The sequence below is a fragment of the Thrips palmi genome, unplaced genomic scaffold, assembly GCF_012932325.1.
Source record: "Thrips palmi isolate BJ-2018 unplaced genomic scaffold, TpBJ-2018v1 HiC_scaffold_1, whole genome shotgun sequence".
In the NCBI taxonomy this organism is placed as follows: Eukaryota; Metazoa; Arthropoda; class Insecta; order Thysanoptera; family Thripidae; genus Thrips; species Thrips palmi.
This window is the reverse complement of record NW_023144620.1, coordinates 10,687,218-10,702,513: the sequence shown is the minus strand read 5'-3', so window position 1 is coordinate 10,702,513 and position 15,296 is coordinate 10,687,218. Positions and strand designations below refer to the sequence as shown.

Below are 15,296 nucleotides of genomic sequence, written 5' to 3'. Positions count from 1 at the left end.
AGCAGAGCATCAGTTCAGTTCAGTCGCGCAGCAGCCGTACCGCGGGACGGCTCGGTCCTCGCGCCGCCGCGCCGCCGCGCCGCCTCGCATCCCGGCGGACGCACCGCGCCGCGCACCGCCGCGCCCGCCGCGCCCCGCCCCGTCATGACCCGTGTGCAGCGCGCGGCCGGCGCCGCGTCAGCGTCGCGTCACCCGGCAGTGCGGTGAAGAACGCCCCGTGGCGGGCCGAGTCCGGGCCGAGCCCCGGGCCGCCACGCCCACGGCCGTGACCTCGGTGTCCACGACGGAGGTGAGTATCGCCGGCGCGCCCCGAACCGCCATCGCCGACGGACGACGGACGCCCCCCGCGACGCCCACCGCCGTCGCGGGCCTCTCGCCTCGGGCTGCCGCTCTGGGCCGCGCTTGCCGCCGCGACGGGTGCTGTTCCGCTGGCGTGACAACGTGTTGTGCCGAGTGATAACAGCTCATGTGCGTTATAAAGGGGCCGTCCCGCGACGGCTGGCTGCCGCGCTCCACGAGACAGCCCGCGACAGCTCGAGACAGCCCGAGACAGCCCGCGACAGCCCGAGACAGCCCGAGACAGCCCGCGACAGCCCGCGACAGCCCGAGACAGCCCCAAAGAAGCACGAAAAGACCCAAGAGACCCGAAAGGTCCCGCCGGCAGAACCCGAGTGTTATCACAACGTGGCAAAGCGGGGCGCGGGCTGTTGGCCTGCTGGGCCGCCCCACCCCGCCCCGCCCCGCTCCGCCCCGCCGTGGCCAAGCCCGGCATGTGCGTGGCAGACTGCAAGCGGGCGTGAGCACAAGGGGAGTGTCGTGGGCATGAATGGCAAGTCCCCGTGCGTGGAAGCAATTTTCGTACAGACGGACACCTTCACTCTAAAATTCACCAGGGTGCGTATTTACATGGTGGCTGCGTGGCTGTGCACGCGAGCGGTGCGATGCAAGAGATGCAAGAATGAGCTCGACGCGAGCCTCGACGCGGGCCTCGACGCGGGCCTCGACGCGGGCCTCGACGCGGGCCTCGACGCGAGCCTCGACGCGAGCCTCGACGCGAGCCTCGACGAGAGCTCCTCGCAGTGGCACCGCCTCCTTTCCGAGATTGGAAGCGAGAAATGTGTGTTTTTGCTCGGAAGGCCAAGTTTGTCGGGCACTATCGTCGAAAGTTATGTCATCCGAGGAGATTATCGCGCGAAACTCGCACGATTCCCAGAGCGTCTTGATAATTGATTGTTTGTCTGCTGCTCCGTGTGTCTCGGTGTGTCTCGGTGCTCCGGAGTGGCAGTGCACAGAGGGCCAGAAGGCCGGGGGAGGCGGTCAAAATCCCGGACGCGTTTTGAGCACCAGAGTCGCTAAATGGGACTCGAACCGAACGTGTGACCCCACCAATGGATTCCTCGTTCGGAGAGCAATCCATTGGTGGGGTCACACGCTCCGTTTGAGTCCTGTTGAGCGACTTTGCAGCTCAAAACGCGTCCAGGGTTTTGACCGTCTCCACCGGTCTTCTGGCAAATCCGCTGTGCGCCGGGGCCGCGGCCTCCTAGTAGCGCAGTGTAGTACCGTGTAGTACTCGCTGCCCTGCGACGCGACGCAGCGCGACTGCCGCGGTCTTTCCGCTTCCGGCGAGTGCATCGCGACGCGGCGCGACGCGGCGTGCCCGTGCCGCTCAGGCCCCTGGTGCTCATGCCCAACTTCACGCTCCATTCGTTTATCTCAATGCGCCATGCTCTGTACACACAGACGCACGCACACTCTCACACAGACACACACACTCGTGGTCCCACAACTCATGCATGTGTGTATTTTTGGCCGGCCTCTAGTTCGGGGTGGTATTCGCTCTGCAGCTTGTAATTCTGCCGCCGGCTACAAGGAGTGTCGTAGACACAAGCACCATAGAAAGGAAAACAAAAAAGAGAGAAAGAGGGACCATCGGTGACAGAATCGGTATCTGCTTGCGGCATCTAGGCGCGCGACGGGGACGCGTCGCATGTGGATCCACCAGGATCGGTGGAAAAGAACGAGTCTATCTCAGCTGAAAATAGACCAAAATAGACAACATGTGACTGTCGCCGCGGAAAACACAACGCCGGTTGCGGAGAGTGCGTTTCATTTTCAATTTGGTGTTGGCGTTGCGAACGGGGTTCCCCCGGAGGGTTCCCCAGAGGGTTCCCCAGACGGGTACACGAGGGGGGCGTGGGGGCGTGGGGGCGTGGGGGCGTGGGGGTGTGGGGGCGTGGGGGCGTGGGGGCGTTCCCCGCCGCAGGGAGCAGGTCTGGCGGTCCCGGGCGGTCCTGGCCTTCCCAGAACGTCCTGCTTCACGCACTAGTTGGCTTGCACAGGCTGGACGTTATCTCGAGATGCACGCCGGTCCACGCCATGTGACGGCTGCTGCTGCCGCGCGCCAGCGAGGACTCCAAGCTGCGGGGCAGGGGCACGCTGCCAACCAGGATCACGGCAACAGCGTCCTCCGCGTCTGGACTTGACTGCATTCACCATCACTCCCCCTTTGAAAATGTTATCGCGCTAATGAGAAATGCGACCGGGCTGTGCTTCCAGTGCGGTTTCTGCCGCGGCCGTCCAGGCCGGCTAGTCCCATGTGTGCCCATGTAGTCCCCGGTCCCTGCGGCCAAGCCATGCGGCAGCCGAGCGGAAGTCCTTCCCCCACCCGACGGCCTCTGTACATCGGCGGCGGCGGCGGCGTCGCTGCGATATGGATACGTAGGCCCTGCACTGTCGAATTACAACTAACGCTGGCGAGGCAGGACGTCCACGTAACGACCGCGGCCGCCGTTTTCTAGCCACGCGACCGATGAAAATGAAAACCTTGAAAACCGACGTGTCGCGACAGTGGAGTGAACCGGGCCCCTAGGCAGCGGGAATTAAAAATGTCAACGCCACCATGGCCGGCCCGGCCTAGATTTGACGGCGCCTGTGCCTAGAGCTCCGCCTAGAGCTGGTGGCGCCTAGACGCAGGCCTCACGCAACGAGCGCGTCACGAAGCGTCAGGGCGCCGCCAGCGCCAGCCTCGCCGGCCGGGCTCTCCTCTCCTCCTCGGTGACGTGCGGCGTCGCGGCGTGACGTGGCCCAGCCGCCCGATCATTCCGAGCGGCCAATTTCGAGTCACCGTCTCTGTCGCACTCTTGGCGCGCCCCGTAAGAGCGTGAGCGAGAAGGCACTCTGGCCGGCGAGTCGGGGTGGCGGCCTTTGCAATTAAACATTGTTATGGCCGTCGCCCGCCGCCAGTTCGCGTTTCACCCGGCGCCATGTATTGTGCCTAGCCTCGCCGGCCGCGCGCACGCGCACCACAGATGTACCCGAAACGAATATACCATTCGCCGAAGTGGCGAGTGAGTGGAGCGGAGAGGAGAGGGGCACTCGCAAGAACCCCGCCAGACTTCCCGGGGGGTTTTCTGAACCAGAACCGCGTGCTGACGGCGTTTTGTCTCTTGTTCCAGGATGGCTGAGTCTGAGTCAAGCCGCCGCTGGGGCCAAGTGGCCGCCCCCGCCAAGCCGCCTGCTGCAGCCGCTGCAGTGACTCACGGCCACGCAGCGCCGCCGGCGCAGCGCCAGCGCCTCCAGACACCGGAGACGGCGGCGCCGCAGCACCGCCAGGAAGGAATCAATCGGTCCGAAAACGAGAGTGCCCCGGTGCCGCCGTGCCCGTGCTGGGGAGGTCCCTGGCCCTGCCTGTCCTGGCCGCGCCTGGCTGCCGCCCGGGAGACGGACGAAAGGTCGCGTACGGCCCAGTGAGTTAATAAACGGAAGAATCCGAGTGGGCGAAGCGCGACGCAGCCTGAGGCGTCGCGGAGGGAGACCCCCGGCGGAGCCCCCACTTGTCAATGACTGAAATGGAGCAGTCGCCGAACACGACGCACAGTGGGCCAGAAAGCCGGTAGAGGCGGTCAAAATCCCGGACGGGTTTCGAGCTCCCGAGTCGCTAAATGGGACTCGAACCGAACGTGTGACCCCACCTTTGGATTGCTCTCCGAACGAGGAAGCCATTGGTCGGGTCACACGCTCGGTTCGAGTCCTGTTGAGCGACTCTGGAGCTCAAAACGTGTCAAGAGTTTTGGCCGCGGGCGCCGGTCTTCTGGCCCACTGTGCGACGGTCCGGGGCCGAGGCGCGCTCAACTCGTCTCTGTCTCTTTTGCTCGCAGGTGCGTGTCCAGTGTCAGGCCGACGCGGACCTCGGCACCGCCTTCGCCGTCCCGTGCGGCCGCGGCAGGCTGACGGGCACCGGCCAGGGAAGTCCCCGCCGGAGACGACTCAGCACAGCAGCTCGCGGGCGCCGAGCGGCCATGCCCCAGGACTCTGACGGGGACCTCGGCCTTCCGCTGGGAGTGAAGAACAACGACCCCGGCCGCCCGGACAGCCATCGCCAGCAGGGAGGGTTGCCTACACTACCGGGGCAGTGTAGCCCGTCCAGCTCGCGCTGCAGTGCAGCACCGCGAACAGCCACTGAGGCGCCGCCGTGGCTCGGCAGCTGGACCACCACACCGTGGCGAGTGCAGCGCAGAGCCGTCGTTTGAACCGGCCCCGTTCCTAAGTACTAGTGCCGCAGGAGTGGGTATTTGAAATCCCCTGCCGCTCGAGTGCTTACCAATGGGGAGGTCGCATCGACTGTCGACCCGACTCTACCCCGCGACTGCGGGGACTCTAGCGCGGTGTCGCGCCGCACAACTCGCGTGCTTTACCCGCCCTGTGCCTGACCTCGGCCAGTAGACTGATTCACAGTCATTTGCGTCGCTCTGTTTCTCTCGCACTCTTCAAGTGCGGCGGAGACAGCGACGAAAGCGACTCTCGGAATCAGTCAGCTGCGGGGTTTCAGCGACCGCGGTTGGTCTTGCGTCCATTCGTGGGGGCTTCGCCTCGCCACCGACTGCCCGATCGGCCGATTCCAAGCGGTGGCGGATCCCCCGCGTTGCGACGCGTTGCCAGCATGGCGGCCATGCGAGCCCGTGCAGTGTAGTTGTCTAGGTTCTGCATGGCGAGGAAAGTAATCTATGGATTAAGCATGCATGCCATTTTGGTAGCAATTTGAATTAGTGCGGGTGGGGTGAAAATAAATGTGAGCCACTGCGATACTTTAGACAGTGTTTTATTAATCCTAATGATCCATCTCCATCATCGGTCCTCAGTCATATGATCACATTTAGTGTTTGAACAACATAGAACTGCCCTTCAGGAGTCACCAGCGTAAACTTTTAAACATCACCTCAATTGTTCCTAGATCAATATTGAAATTGCACACACATGACTCAAACACATGAAGGGACCAGCAGAAACACAAATACATTTTAGGTCATGTAATTTTACATTTAAATAAATGAAAAAATTAAAGAAAATGCGTTTAAAAAAGGATTAGAAAAACGACTTAACAACAAACAAGAAAATGGCTTGAAGTATTAACACACAGCACTTTTCTAATGGTAACAGCTGCCATGAAGAGCTTGTTCCTTATGTTCCAACAAAAAACATCTTCAAACCAGAAATTTTGTAAAAGGAAAAATAAATTAATTCCTAGATATGATATAGGTGAGTGCCTGTTTTGAAAATTATCTTTTGAGCTGATAAAATTCACAGGTAAGTAACTTGCCAGTGAAAAAAATTACAAAAATTGATCTCGTTCCAAAATTGGATGCTGACCTCTGAGCTATATATAGGAATAGGTTTGATCAAATAGTGACTTGGATGATTGAAACAATGATTCACACACCAACACAGTACAAAGTTACCTTCTTGTGGTATTTTTAGCTAAACATAATATGACAAGCCCTACAGATTACGCATAATATAGCACGGGATAAACAAAAATTATAGCATATCTGCAGCTGTAGGAACTTGAAAAGAATTACCATCAAATCACTTGTTTGAATAAATACAGATTTTAAAGGTTGAAAGTATGTTTTACCAAACAAAATCCTACTTGAAAGGAAAGGTTTGTGACACAATATACACAAAATAGTCTTTAGGGAAACCAGTACTAATAAAGCAAGAAGTCAACTTTGTACATATTATGATGACTAGTCACAATAGTGATAGAAATTTCAGATAAAAATATAAAATATCTAAAGCATTTTGTCACAAATATCACCAAACATGCACACATACACACACACTCACACCTAACAGTTCATTTCCGTGACAAAAATTACTCATCTTCTGTAACTTCCTTGTGGGGTTGGGTTACTGAGGAAAGCTAAGTGACCCTTAGGGCATTTGTTGGCATAGTGTCCCTTGCAACCACACTGTAAAAAATGAAGACATAGTTTGATAAGTTTCGTTGTCAATAAATGCATAAGAACAAAAAAAATTTTAAACGTAATAACTGAGTAAATACTGTACCTTGAAGCATGTTACTTCTTCCAAGGGTTTAAGAGGAGGTCTCTCTGACATTTCTCTTGTATCTCCTCCATCCAGAGGTGCATTGGAGAGATTAGAATGGTGTCTTGGATTTGGTGCAAAAGGCAGTTTATTCTGTAAGGAAGAAAAAAATGTAATCACACTTTCACAGGGAAATTACCGGTACGTATACAGTTTTTGGTAGACTTTTGTAGACATTACCTTGTAATCCTCATTTTTATAAGGGAAGTCTTTCATCTCTGGTGGTAACTGCTTACAGTATAATGCTTTGTGTCCATGCTCTCCACAGTAGTGACAGGTAATGACTATCTTTTTTCCATGGTTCGTCATAAGTTCTGCTGCAGGCAGTTCAAACCTCGGACTGAAAAAGGGGAAATTGTTTGAAGCAAATTGGTAAAGAATGAACTTTAGAACAAAATACAGCAGTATTTCCAAAATTATTTAGACATATAACTTACTGCATAAACTTGCACTCTGGGCCGTCCGGACAAAAACCAGCGACATAATTCATACAGAGCACGCGCCGCACATGCCGATGCCTGCAGTTAGGACCATGCCGACAGAACCCTCGTTCATACCATGGACAATCCTTCATTTTACTCTCCGGATCAATGTGGAGGAAAGGGCACTCTTTGTTGTGACAGGCATCTGAAAGAAAAGAAAGGTTAAAACAGAATTGCTTTCTCAGATTATAAATATATCATTGAAAGGATTGACTTACTGAATCTTGAGTAAAAGTAACACTCAGGCATTTTACTCATGTCATATTCATGAAGGAATTCACACTGATCGCCTTTTTTGCAGAGCCCACGAAGCCAATGTTTGCAGACAATTGTACGGTCACCCCGAACATGTCGAAAAGGGCATAGTGCTCCTTTGGTACAGTTTCCTCGGGGATAAAACTCGCAAACTGCAGCAGTGGATTCTGAAAAAAAGAACATAAATTTTATTTCTTAGTTTACTTGCCATTTACAACCATAAGAATGAATTAGCGTTCGGTCACATTCATTCAAAGCCCCATCAACAGAGATTTAAACAACAAAGAAATTTATAGAGAAGATGTAGAATGAGAGAAAATTTAAAACGAATGACCGGACGAAAATGATATGTATGTCACTGCAGACAAAGGTGGAAAAAATTAATTGCAATGATTTATAATTGAGGTTATGGGTAGTGGAAAAATAACACGAGCTAATGAATGTATGAGCTATAGGGCTACGAAATGTATATCCAAGGGTCGCATTAACTACCAACAGTCAGTTCTACATTGTCCCAGCGGTATTATCAGAGTAAATGAAGGTAGAAACTCACTATCCATCCCCGGGAAAGGTAGGGGTACTGCTCCATACTGCTGTTCTAGTTGCACTTCAATGTCAAATTTTATGTCATCCACACTGGCTACGACAACTTCCATTTCTAAGAGATAACACCACAAAACCTCGACGAATTAAGCAGGAAGTTTTATTCAAAATTCACAACAAACATCAGGCGGTCATGACATGTTTACCACAAGAAACAGCACCACAGTGGTGGTATGAGAAATTTCTACACGTGAGAAGTAAGGAGCAGTTTCTCATACATCAGATGCTCTGCTGTTGCCCACATGCCAACGCTGTTGTTGGTGTTGGTGTTGGGCGTTTCGTGTTGAACTGTCAATCTGCTGCAGAAATTCCGAAATTTAGGATTGTAGTGTCAGCCTACTGTTGCCTTCTCAAGAAAATACCCTGTTTCTTTTGTGCTGTTTGCGTCCAATCAGTCATGAAGGACGGTTTTCGACATTCTGTCATTGGTGTGGAGGTAAGTTCATTGCTATTGTTTGTGTCCATCAGCATTGACATATCTTGCCAATTAAATTCGTGATAAACATGCTCGTAATAAAAACACTATGTTAATCTGACACTCGCATTGTTTTTATTAGCTGTGTACTTTTATCTTCCTTTCGTCTCTGGAAAGCATTACTCGCCTCACTGACATGATTCCGTCTCTTTCATTTCAGCTTTCCAAAGACAAAGAGGCATCAAAACCCTTGGGTGATGCCCTCAATGAACCTATTAAAAGAAAGAAAGTGCCCCGTCGTATCCTTCACTTCAGTGATGGGACTTTGGAGGAGTACAGCACTGACGAAGAGGACACCACAGATTACAAGAAGGACACTCAACTAGCTCATATTGATCCTGTAAGTCCTTGAATACTTGCCTATGGTGTTGTGGGTTATCCTGTTTGGAGTCGAAATTGTGCTCAGAATCATTTTCACTGTTTGCAGAAACAAATGACATGGTTTCCCTGGATGTGGTACCAGGCAGCAACTACTGCATCACAGACTTTACAGGTTTGCGATTATCTGGGCGAGTCATTGGCCAGTTTCTTTGGAATAACGACTCCTAAGTATCAATATGAAATTGAAGAGTATCACCGCATTGTTGCCGAGGTATAATTTCAATTTTCTCCTTTCCTTGTGATTTTTGCTCGATATCATGAGATTATTATTATGTATTTCTTTGATACGCAGGAAAAGGAAATGCAAAGAAAAATGGACATGGAGATGGGTGGTTGGGTGACTTCAAGTGAAACAGAATTCAATACCATTGGCAGCCAGCCACAGGTGTCTCAGGAGAGGTACTAAATTTAATGAGCTAATGCTTTCAAGCTTAAAATGCATCTTTTTCTCTCCTAACCATGACACAACTCAAAATCGGCAGATAATGTATAAATGCAAACTTTGTTTATGCTTTTTATCAGATTCACTTCAATATTTCAGCTTAGTTATTAAGTCTCTAATGTCTCTTCATACTGCATAGTGCAGCAAGCTTACATTTAATTAGTTTTGAATGAGAGCAAGGCTGCTTGAAATATGTTTTTTTTAGTATCTTTTAACATGGTGTGATGCTGCTTGCTGTTCCATCCGTCAACTTCCATTATTTTCTTCCTTAAGGAGGTATGAATATACTAACTACAGCTGCATTTTTGTTTGTTAATGACAATACTGTGATATGCATGAAGGTGTGAATATATTTTTATTTTTTACTATTATATCAGCCAGTGGTTTTTGCCATTTGCGCACAAGAATATTTTTGTAATTCAGATAATTTTGTAACAGTATATCTTTCCCTTTTGGTTTATTACACTTTGTACTAGACTTCATTCATTTCCTATTCTATTATATACATATTTTTGTGAAATCTATCTTAAGTACTTATTGTCAATAGAGTGTACTTATTGATCCCTAATTTAGTAAGGCAAGAACAAGCAGAAAGCAAGAGGTGTGACAACGACATTACATATGCACCACACAATGACATTGCTGGCGCCAGACAGTGCACTTTTGATTGGCTGTTCCCTGCTTTGCTGCTGTTCCTTAGCTGATGAAGGGTGAATGTGATGCTATGGAGTGGGTGTGATAATCTGTTCTAAAAAAAGGGTACGGTGGTGGAGTCTTAGGCCCAGACCTTCTCGTCTCTCCAATCTAAAAGAAATAGTATTGTGTTTGTTTTGCCGTAGTTTCTTCCTATGATTCTTCCTTATCTTTCATTTTATATAAGCATTAACATATATTTTGCCATTTACTTTCTTTTTCTCCAAGGTAGTTAGCACAAAGAGTTAGCAAATCTACAAACTGCTGTATGTTTACAGGCATTGGACTCATGGCCAGAAAGGAAGACCAGTATAGTTGGGGTGATAGTGAAACCATATTTTAATAACCTATTGTAAGATAGAGATGGTCCATGTTTGCTGGCTATTTAAGCTTTTACCAAATGTATGTAGTGGAAATTTTCTTTCCATTTTCCTCTGTTGTATTCTTCATAGTTTAAATAAACAAGCTACTTATTAAATTTTGAAATCCTAATTTATTGTGACTTCCTTATTACAATAACATTATATAATCTAAAAATGATCCTTACAATAAATATTAAATAATTTAGAAGATTGATTTCAGCAGGGCTTTTTTTAATAGTAGGGGATGGGTGCAATGTTGTAAAAAAAGGGTTGAATAATTTAGAATGGTTCTCTTGAAATGTTTAGTTCAATTCTAACGAAGCAGCTTAATGCCTATGAGGAAGCAGCACTCAGTGTTGTCGTTCCACAGCTTCCACTTGACGTCATAAGCTCTCTGCAACACGCAAAAAAGATTCAATCAATTGTATAGTCATAACAACGTCAATTTAAATTTTTTTCAACTGAACGAGCCTGCAGTTGAAAGTTGAAAAACACGTACCACAGGGAAGAAGTTGGAGATTTCAAGTTTGTAGTCGTAGGTCTGCTTCTGGTTGGCCTTGATGGGGCAGGAGGTGTAGTTGCAAGCGTTGGTGTCCATGCCCAAGAGAGGCAGGTCAACCAGCTGGTTGGCCCAGTAAGCCCTGCCGGTCAGCTCCTGGTCGGCGTAAACTGGAGACAAAATTAAAATTCAGATACGTTCTCGGGTATGGGAAGAAAAATTGTGGAAAAACAAGCGGGGTGAGAGGGTGGTGTCGCCTCCCAAGTCAAGCAAAGTATTGAGTTTTCCGGTGCGACGCTGTCGGATGAGATGCCTACCCTCTCGGCGCCAACGCGGCGCGATAGGGGCCCGGTGGGTCGGCTACCCTTCCAACCCGCTCGCTGGAGGGAAGTGATACTCACGCGGGGTGAAGTCCACTGCCAGGGAGACGCTGTTCCCGCGCTTGATCTTGCAGGGCTTGCCCTCGGCCGCCTCTGGGCAGGGAGTGACGCTCACGGCGTTGATGGTGCAGTTCCTCTGGATGGGCTCGCCGAAGGTCTCGTCCACGTTCTCTGGAAAGAGAAGCAACATCGAGTTGAATCAATCGGTGCTGGTGTGCTGTTTCGCCTTCAGTACGGTAAAGGATTGATGCATGGACATCTTCCAAGGCTCAGGTTGTCGCTCCGAAACGGCTGGGGCTAAAAGTAGTGACGTGGGTGAGTCATCCGAGAGGAAGCAGCCTTCGTTCCGAAGCTGATTATCCTATTTAGGCAACTGGCTAATGAAAAGGGCCCTGGACGACCCCGAGGACCCAGGCCAGGACCCGAGGACAGCCTGGACTTCCCTGGCTTCGTGGGTCTCTCAAGGCTGCTGCTTCGCTGCTTCCGATACTCCGGCTTTGGGATACCCCGAACGAAACAAAGGGTGGGGGCGGGGAGCGTTGGGCTACCAACACAAATGTGTACCAGTTTCTACTTATTTTGAAGATGCGTAAACAAAGGAGTCGGTGGGCGCAGCCGCTGGCCACTGCGCTGCGCTGTGCTGCGTTGCGGGGTTGACGAGGTGAAAGGCCACGTCCAAGCGGACCAGCACTGATAAGCAGGCTGTCACAACACGGCCCGCCAAGCCATAGCCAAGCCATGGCCAAGCCATGCGGCGCAAGCAGGCGCAAGCCGACTGGTGGACCGCACAGCCCGACGCTTTGCGCCGTTCCTTTTCGACTCCAAGACCGACGAAACCAAGAAACCGCCAGAGCTAGGGGGAGCCTGCGACCGTTTGCCACTGTGCGTGCAGAAGCCGGCCTCACATCGCAATAGGAAGGCACACCGAGACAGTCTAACAGACAACAGCAACACGTGCTGCTGGGCCGGGGCTGGGCCTTCCCGCGAGGCTGTTGTCGCGCTAGCCGTCGTTGCGCAAGCTTCGCGACAAGCTTGCTTCTGGCGCCCGAAAGGCTGCTGAGTGAGAAGACATGCTGCCGATGGTTCAGATTAACGGAACGGAACGTGTGCATTTAGAATCGTGGCGCCGGACGCCGCAGGCCACGGGGGCTCTAGGAAACCTGGGCCGCGAACGCGCGCGCATCGAACGGGCGTGCTTTCCGCGAGGACCGCGCAGGATGCTCGTTCGCGCCTCGCGGAGGCGGAGAGGTAAGAGGGAAGGCTCCGCGCTCCGCCGTGGCACCGCGTTCTTGGCGGGCTTGGCAACGCACGCGGCCCCTCGAGGCCGGCGCCGAACGCACGCCGCACGCACGGGACTTAGTCGTCGCGCCTCTCCGAGTCTCCGACAAACGCAGACGCCAAACCAGCAAAAAGACTCACCGTCGCAGCTGCGGAACTCGACCACGTCCGCGAACGCGACCCCCGCGAACAGCAGGGCCGCCAACGTCACCGCCAGGATGTTGCTCCACTTGAGGGCCATTGTGCTCTGCGCGCTCACTCGCTCAGCGGGACGATTTGCGGAGAGGAATGGACAGACCGTCGCGACCCGCCGACCGACGCGTGCAAAGTGGGCAGTGGCCCGCGCTTAGCCTGCGCCGACCCGCCGACCCGCCACTGGGTGGTCAGCGGGGCCAGCAGCGCCAGCGGCGGAGGGGGAGAGGGAGAGGGAGGGTGCGGTGGGAGAGAGAGGGGCAGAGACCCTGGCCTTGCCTAGGCCGGCCGGCCGGGCTCAATAGAAGACGGCACGACAATGTCTTATCTCGCCTTCCCTCCTTCCTTATTTGTGGACGCTGTGCTTTCTCGCTGACCACGACGTCGGCGACGCCCGCGCGGCTGCGCGCCCACGGGGAGGACAAAAAGAAGAAATAGTTTGGCCAGCTGAGGCGTGCCGTACCACCGTATCGGCCGCCACGCTGTTTGGGGTGAGATAAGTGTGTTGGGGGAAGAGGTCAGAGTCGAACGCCTCACGGTCGCTCGGAATGTCATTCATGTCGGAAGACATTGTAATGGAGTCGTTCGATTCGATATACACAACACTGCCACACGTGCAGGCAGCCGGGCGTGGTTTGATTTCCGCGCGTTTTAGTCCCGCTCCGTTCGCTCCGTTCCAGCTCCTAGCGCCCGCAGATTCGAGCCTATGCAACCCGCTGGCCAGCTGCAAGTATAATGAGTTGCCTACCCGCCAGGCGGTGGAAGAGGAGAAATACTCTCTTAAAAACTGCGATAGTACTTGCTGTTGGAAGATATTTATTGCCCTCATGAATGATATTTTGTACAAAATGAGCTGACATGTATAAAAAAATTACTCTATAGACTATTTACAAATAAAAATAATCTTACTCTTGAGAAGTCGGTTGAATCTTTGAAAAATATACATATTATAACCACATATTACAAAACAACATAATACATAAATTCATCATATAAACATTACATAAAAATAACACAGAACACATAGTTTTGATTTTGAATACATCAGGTAACTAGATCGAGGCACAATGCCTTTTTTTTAAAATCAAAGTAATGCCACTTGGAACATCACACTAAACGAGTCTTGTAGAAAATACAAAGATTGATGATTGAGCAAGCAGGAAAAATATGTCTAACCAAGTCTGCAAATTCTTGGCACATGTTTAACTTCAGTCCGAGTGATGGGTAGTCGGATCTCTAGTGAACGATCAATTACACCTTTCTTGGCTTAACCAAGAAGGCAAATAGAACGCACTTCCGAAGTTGTGAATACAAGAACTGTGGTTTCCAAAATATCTTTGCTTCGTTTACCGGATAATTCCAAAACGCACATCCCCGTGACAAAGCGCTGTCGCTTCATCGACGAGTTTGATCTGACGGGAACCGCCTTTAAATTACGCAAACAGGTACGTGAAAAATATCAGTAGACGATGTGGCTTTTTAACATCCAAATAGTGGTCACGCAATTTAAGGGCGGCCCCCGTGTGAGTGGCTGCCCAGCGTGCAAGACGCGCCCTTGAGCGACAAGGAGTGCTTGCACGGCCGAGGGCAATGTTGGCACTTCCCTGAGGTCTCCCCTCTCCCGCTCCGGCCGCTCCTGCAAGCAAAGCAAAAGGACATCGTTATTGTTTAGTCCGAATGACGGCGACTTGGAGGGAAGCTCAGGGACCGGGCTTCGCTGCTGCGTTACCTGCGCGGCGCTCCCGCTCTACACCACGTAGACCGTGTCCCTGCACGCCGAGATCTGTGCCTCCTGCAGTATTCTGAGGCGGGGGCCCATGGGGATGCCCATCTTCTGCAGGCGCTCCTCCGTCAGGTACGGCAGCTCCACCATCCCCACGCGCTCCTGCTCGAAGGCGGACGCGTATTTCTGGCAAATAAAAGGAGGAGCGTCAAGATGAGCTGAGCGCCGGCGAGAGTTGCCGGTGCACGGTGGGCCAGAAGACCGGTGGAGGCGGTCAAAATTCTAGACGCGTTTTGAGCTCCAGAGTCGCTAAATGGGACTCGAACCGAACGTGTGACCCCATTAATGGATTGCTCTCCGAACGAGGAATCCATTGGTGGGGACACACGGTCGGCTCGAGTCCTGTTTCGCGACTCCGGAACTCAACACGCGCCACCGCCTTCTGGCCCACTGTGCGGCGCTCACTGCCGCGCGCCGCGCCAACGAGGACCCACCTCGTAGCCGAGCTTCTTGAGGAAGAGTCTGAGGAGCGGCGGCTCGTCGCCGAAGAACTTGGTGAGCTTCTTGACCCTGGAGGGGTTGGTGATGGCGGCGGGGTCCCTCAGGCGGTCCTTCCGCGGGTCCTTGTCGGCCAGCAGCTGGTTCAGGCCGCGGGGCACCGACTGCGACTGCGACCGCGCCGCGATCATATTCGTCTGCGTCCGCAGGCTGGCCATCTCGCTTCGGATGTGCTCCATCTCCTGCGGGGAGGAGAAGGGTCCGGGTTCAAATACCAGCCGAATAGTCCGTCTTGTTCCGGACAGTGAAGTCAACCTTACCCTGATCATGAGATGCTGCGTCCGCATTTCCGACGACAGGTGCGCGACGCTCCTGGCCAGGGTGACGACGTGCGACTCGAGGCGCTGGAAGCGCTTGTTGATGCCCTCGAAGTCGCGGACCTTCTTGCGGTCGTCGTGGCGCGCGTTGCGGCGGTCGCGGAGGTCGCGGACGGGCCTGCTGGACACGGAGCTGGGCAAGGAGGACATGCTGCCGTACAGGCGCCGCTTGTTGACGCGAGGGTCGGAGGGCTGGTACCGCGCTCGCTGCTTGCGCACGCCCAGCAGCTTCAGCACCTGAGGAAGAACCGACTTAGTTTTTGAGCCGAGCA

The 15,296-nt window shown here is 52.5% G+C and overlaps 4 protein-coding genes and 1 long non-coding RNA gene across 5 annotated transcripts in view; 2 read left to right on the top strand and 3 right to left on the bottom strand.

The window, feature by feature from the left end:
- Window positions 1–3,621: 3,621 nt before the first annotated feature.
- LOC117650433 lies at window positions 3,622–5,088 on the top strand. Its single transcript, XR_004588036.1, has 2 exons — window positions 3,622–3,746; window positions 4,158–5,088. It is a non-coding gene; the product is annotated as an uncharacterized LOC117650433 (long non-coding RNA).
- On the bottom strand, window positions 5,081–7,908 carry LOC117650228 (cleavage and polyadenylation specificity factor subunit 4). Its single transcript, XM_034393516.1, has 6 exons — window positions 7,675–7,908; window positions 7,085–7,288; window positions 6,822–7,011; window positions 6,565–6,724; window positions 6,346–6,477; window positions 5,081–6,248 (listed from the first exon to the last, which is right to left on the bottom strand). Exons 1-6 carry the CDS (start codon window positions 7,775–7,777, stop codon window positions 6,156–6,158), a joined length of 882 nt encoding a protein of 293 aa, XP_034249407.1. The 5' UTR covers window positions 7,778–7,908; the 3' UTR covers window positions 5,081–6,155.
- A 36-nt stretch (window positions 7,909–7,944) lies between these two features.
- LOC117650294 lies at window positions 7,945–10,193 on the top strand. Its single transcript, XM_034393650.1, has 5 exons — window positions 7,945–8,160; window positions 8,360–8,539; window positions 8,627–8,791; window positions 8,873–8,979; window positions 9,994–10,193. The coding sequence occupies exons 1-5, from the start codon at window positions 7,948–7,950 to the stop codon at window positions 10,028–10,030; spliced, it is 702 nt and encodes a 233-aa protein (XP_034249541.1). The 5' UTR covers window positions 7,945–7,947; the 3' UTR covers window positions 10,031–10,193.
- A 98-nt stretch (window positions 10,194–10,291) lies between these two features.
- On the bottom strand, window positions 10,292–12,585 carry LOC117650363 (MD-2-related lipid-recognition protein-like). The gene is made up of 4 exons (XM_034393777.1): window positions 12,376–12,585; window positions 10,978–11,127; window positions 10,577–10,746; window positions 10,292–10,471 (listed from the first exon to the last, which is right to left on the bottom strand). The coding sequence occupies exons 1-4, from the start codon at window positions 12,473–12,475 to the stop codon at window positions 10,391–10,393; spliced, it is 501 nt and encodes a 166-aa protein (XP_034249668.1). The 5' UTR covers window positions 12,476–12,585; the 3' UTR covers window positions 10,292–10,390.
- Window positions 12,586–13,225: 640 nt separating this feature from the next.
- The window catches only part of LOC117644237, a 53,036-nt gene continuing 50,965 nt past the window's right edge, over window positions 13,226–15,296 (bottom strand). The window contains exons 11-14 of the mRNA XM_034383546.1: window positions 14,968–15,261; window positions 14,644–14,889; window positions 14,156–14,335; window positions 13,226–14,062 (exon numbers count right to left, since the gene is read on the bottom strand). Of these exons, the coding sequence (XP_034239437.1) occupies window positions 14,174–14,335; window positions 14,644–14,889; window positions 14,968–15,261 (702 nt within the window). The 3' untranslated portion in view covers window positions 13,226–14,062; window positions 14,156–14,173. The remainder of the gene's footprint in view (window positions 14,063–14,155; window positions 14,336–14,643; window positions 14,890–14,967; window positions 15,262–15,296) is intronic.

What these genes read in the sequence shown, in the direction of transcription:
- LOC117650363 (XM_034393777.1), bottom strand. Translation starts at nt 12,475, where the DNA reads ATGGCCCTCAAGTGGAGCAACATCCTGGCGGTGACGTTGGCGGCCCTG. An exon ending in CGAGTTCCGCAGCTGCGACG is followed by an intron (nt 11,128 to 12,375) that starts GTGAGTCTTTTT and finishes TTCTCTTTCCAG; the next exon opens with AGAACGTGGACGAGACCTTC. An exon ending in GGCAGTGGACTTCACCCCGC is followed by an intron (nt 10,747 to 10,977) that starts GTGAGTATCACT and finishes TTTTGTCTCCAG; the next exon opens with TTTACGCCGACCAGGAGCTG.
- LOC117650294 (XM_034393650.1), top strand. Translation starts at nt 7,948, where the DNA reads ATGCTCTGCTGTTGCCCACATGCCAACGCTGTTGTTGGTGTTGGTGTT. An exon ending in AACTAGCTCATATTGATCCT is followed by an intron (nt 8,540 to 8,626) that starts GTAAGTCCTTGA and finishes CACTGTTTGCAG; the next exon opens with AAACAAATGACATGGTTTCC. An exon ending in CCACAGGTGTCTCAGGAGAG is followed by an intron (nt 8,980 to 9,993) that starts GTACTAAATTTA and finishes GTATGTTTACAG; the next exon opens with GCATTGGACTCATGGCCAGA.
- LOC117650228 (XM_034393516.1), bottom strand. Translation starts at nt 7,777, where the DNA reads ATGGAAGTTGTCGTAGCCAGTGTGGATGACATAAAATTTGACATTGAA. An exon ending in TTACTTTTACTCAAGATTCA is followed by an intron (nt 7,012 to 7,084) that starts GTAAGTCAATCC and finishes CTTTTCTTTCAG; the next exon opens with ATGCCTGTCACAACAAAGAG. An exon ending in CCAGAGTGCAAGTTTATGCA is followed by an intron (nt 6,725 to 6,821) that starts GTAAGTTATATG and finishes CCCCTTTTTCAG; the next exon opens with TCCGAGGTTTGAACTGCCTG.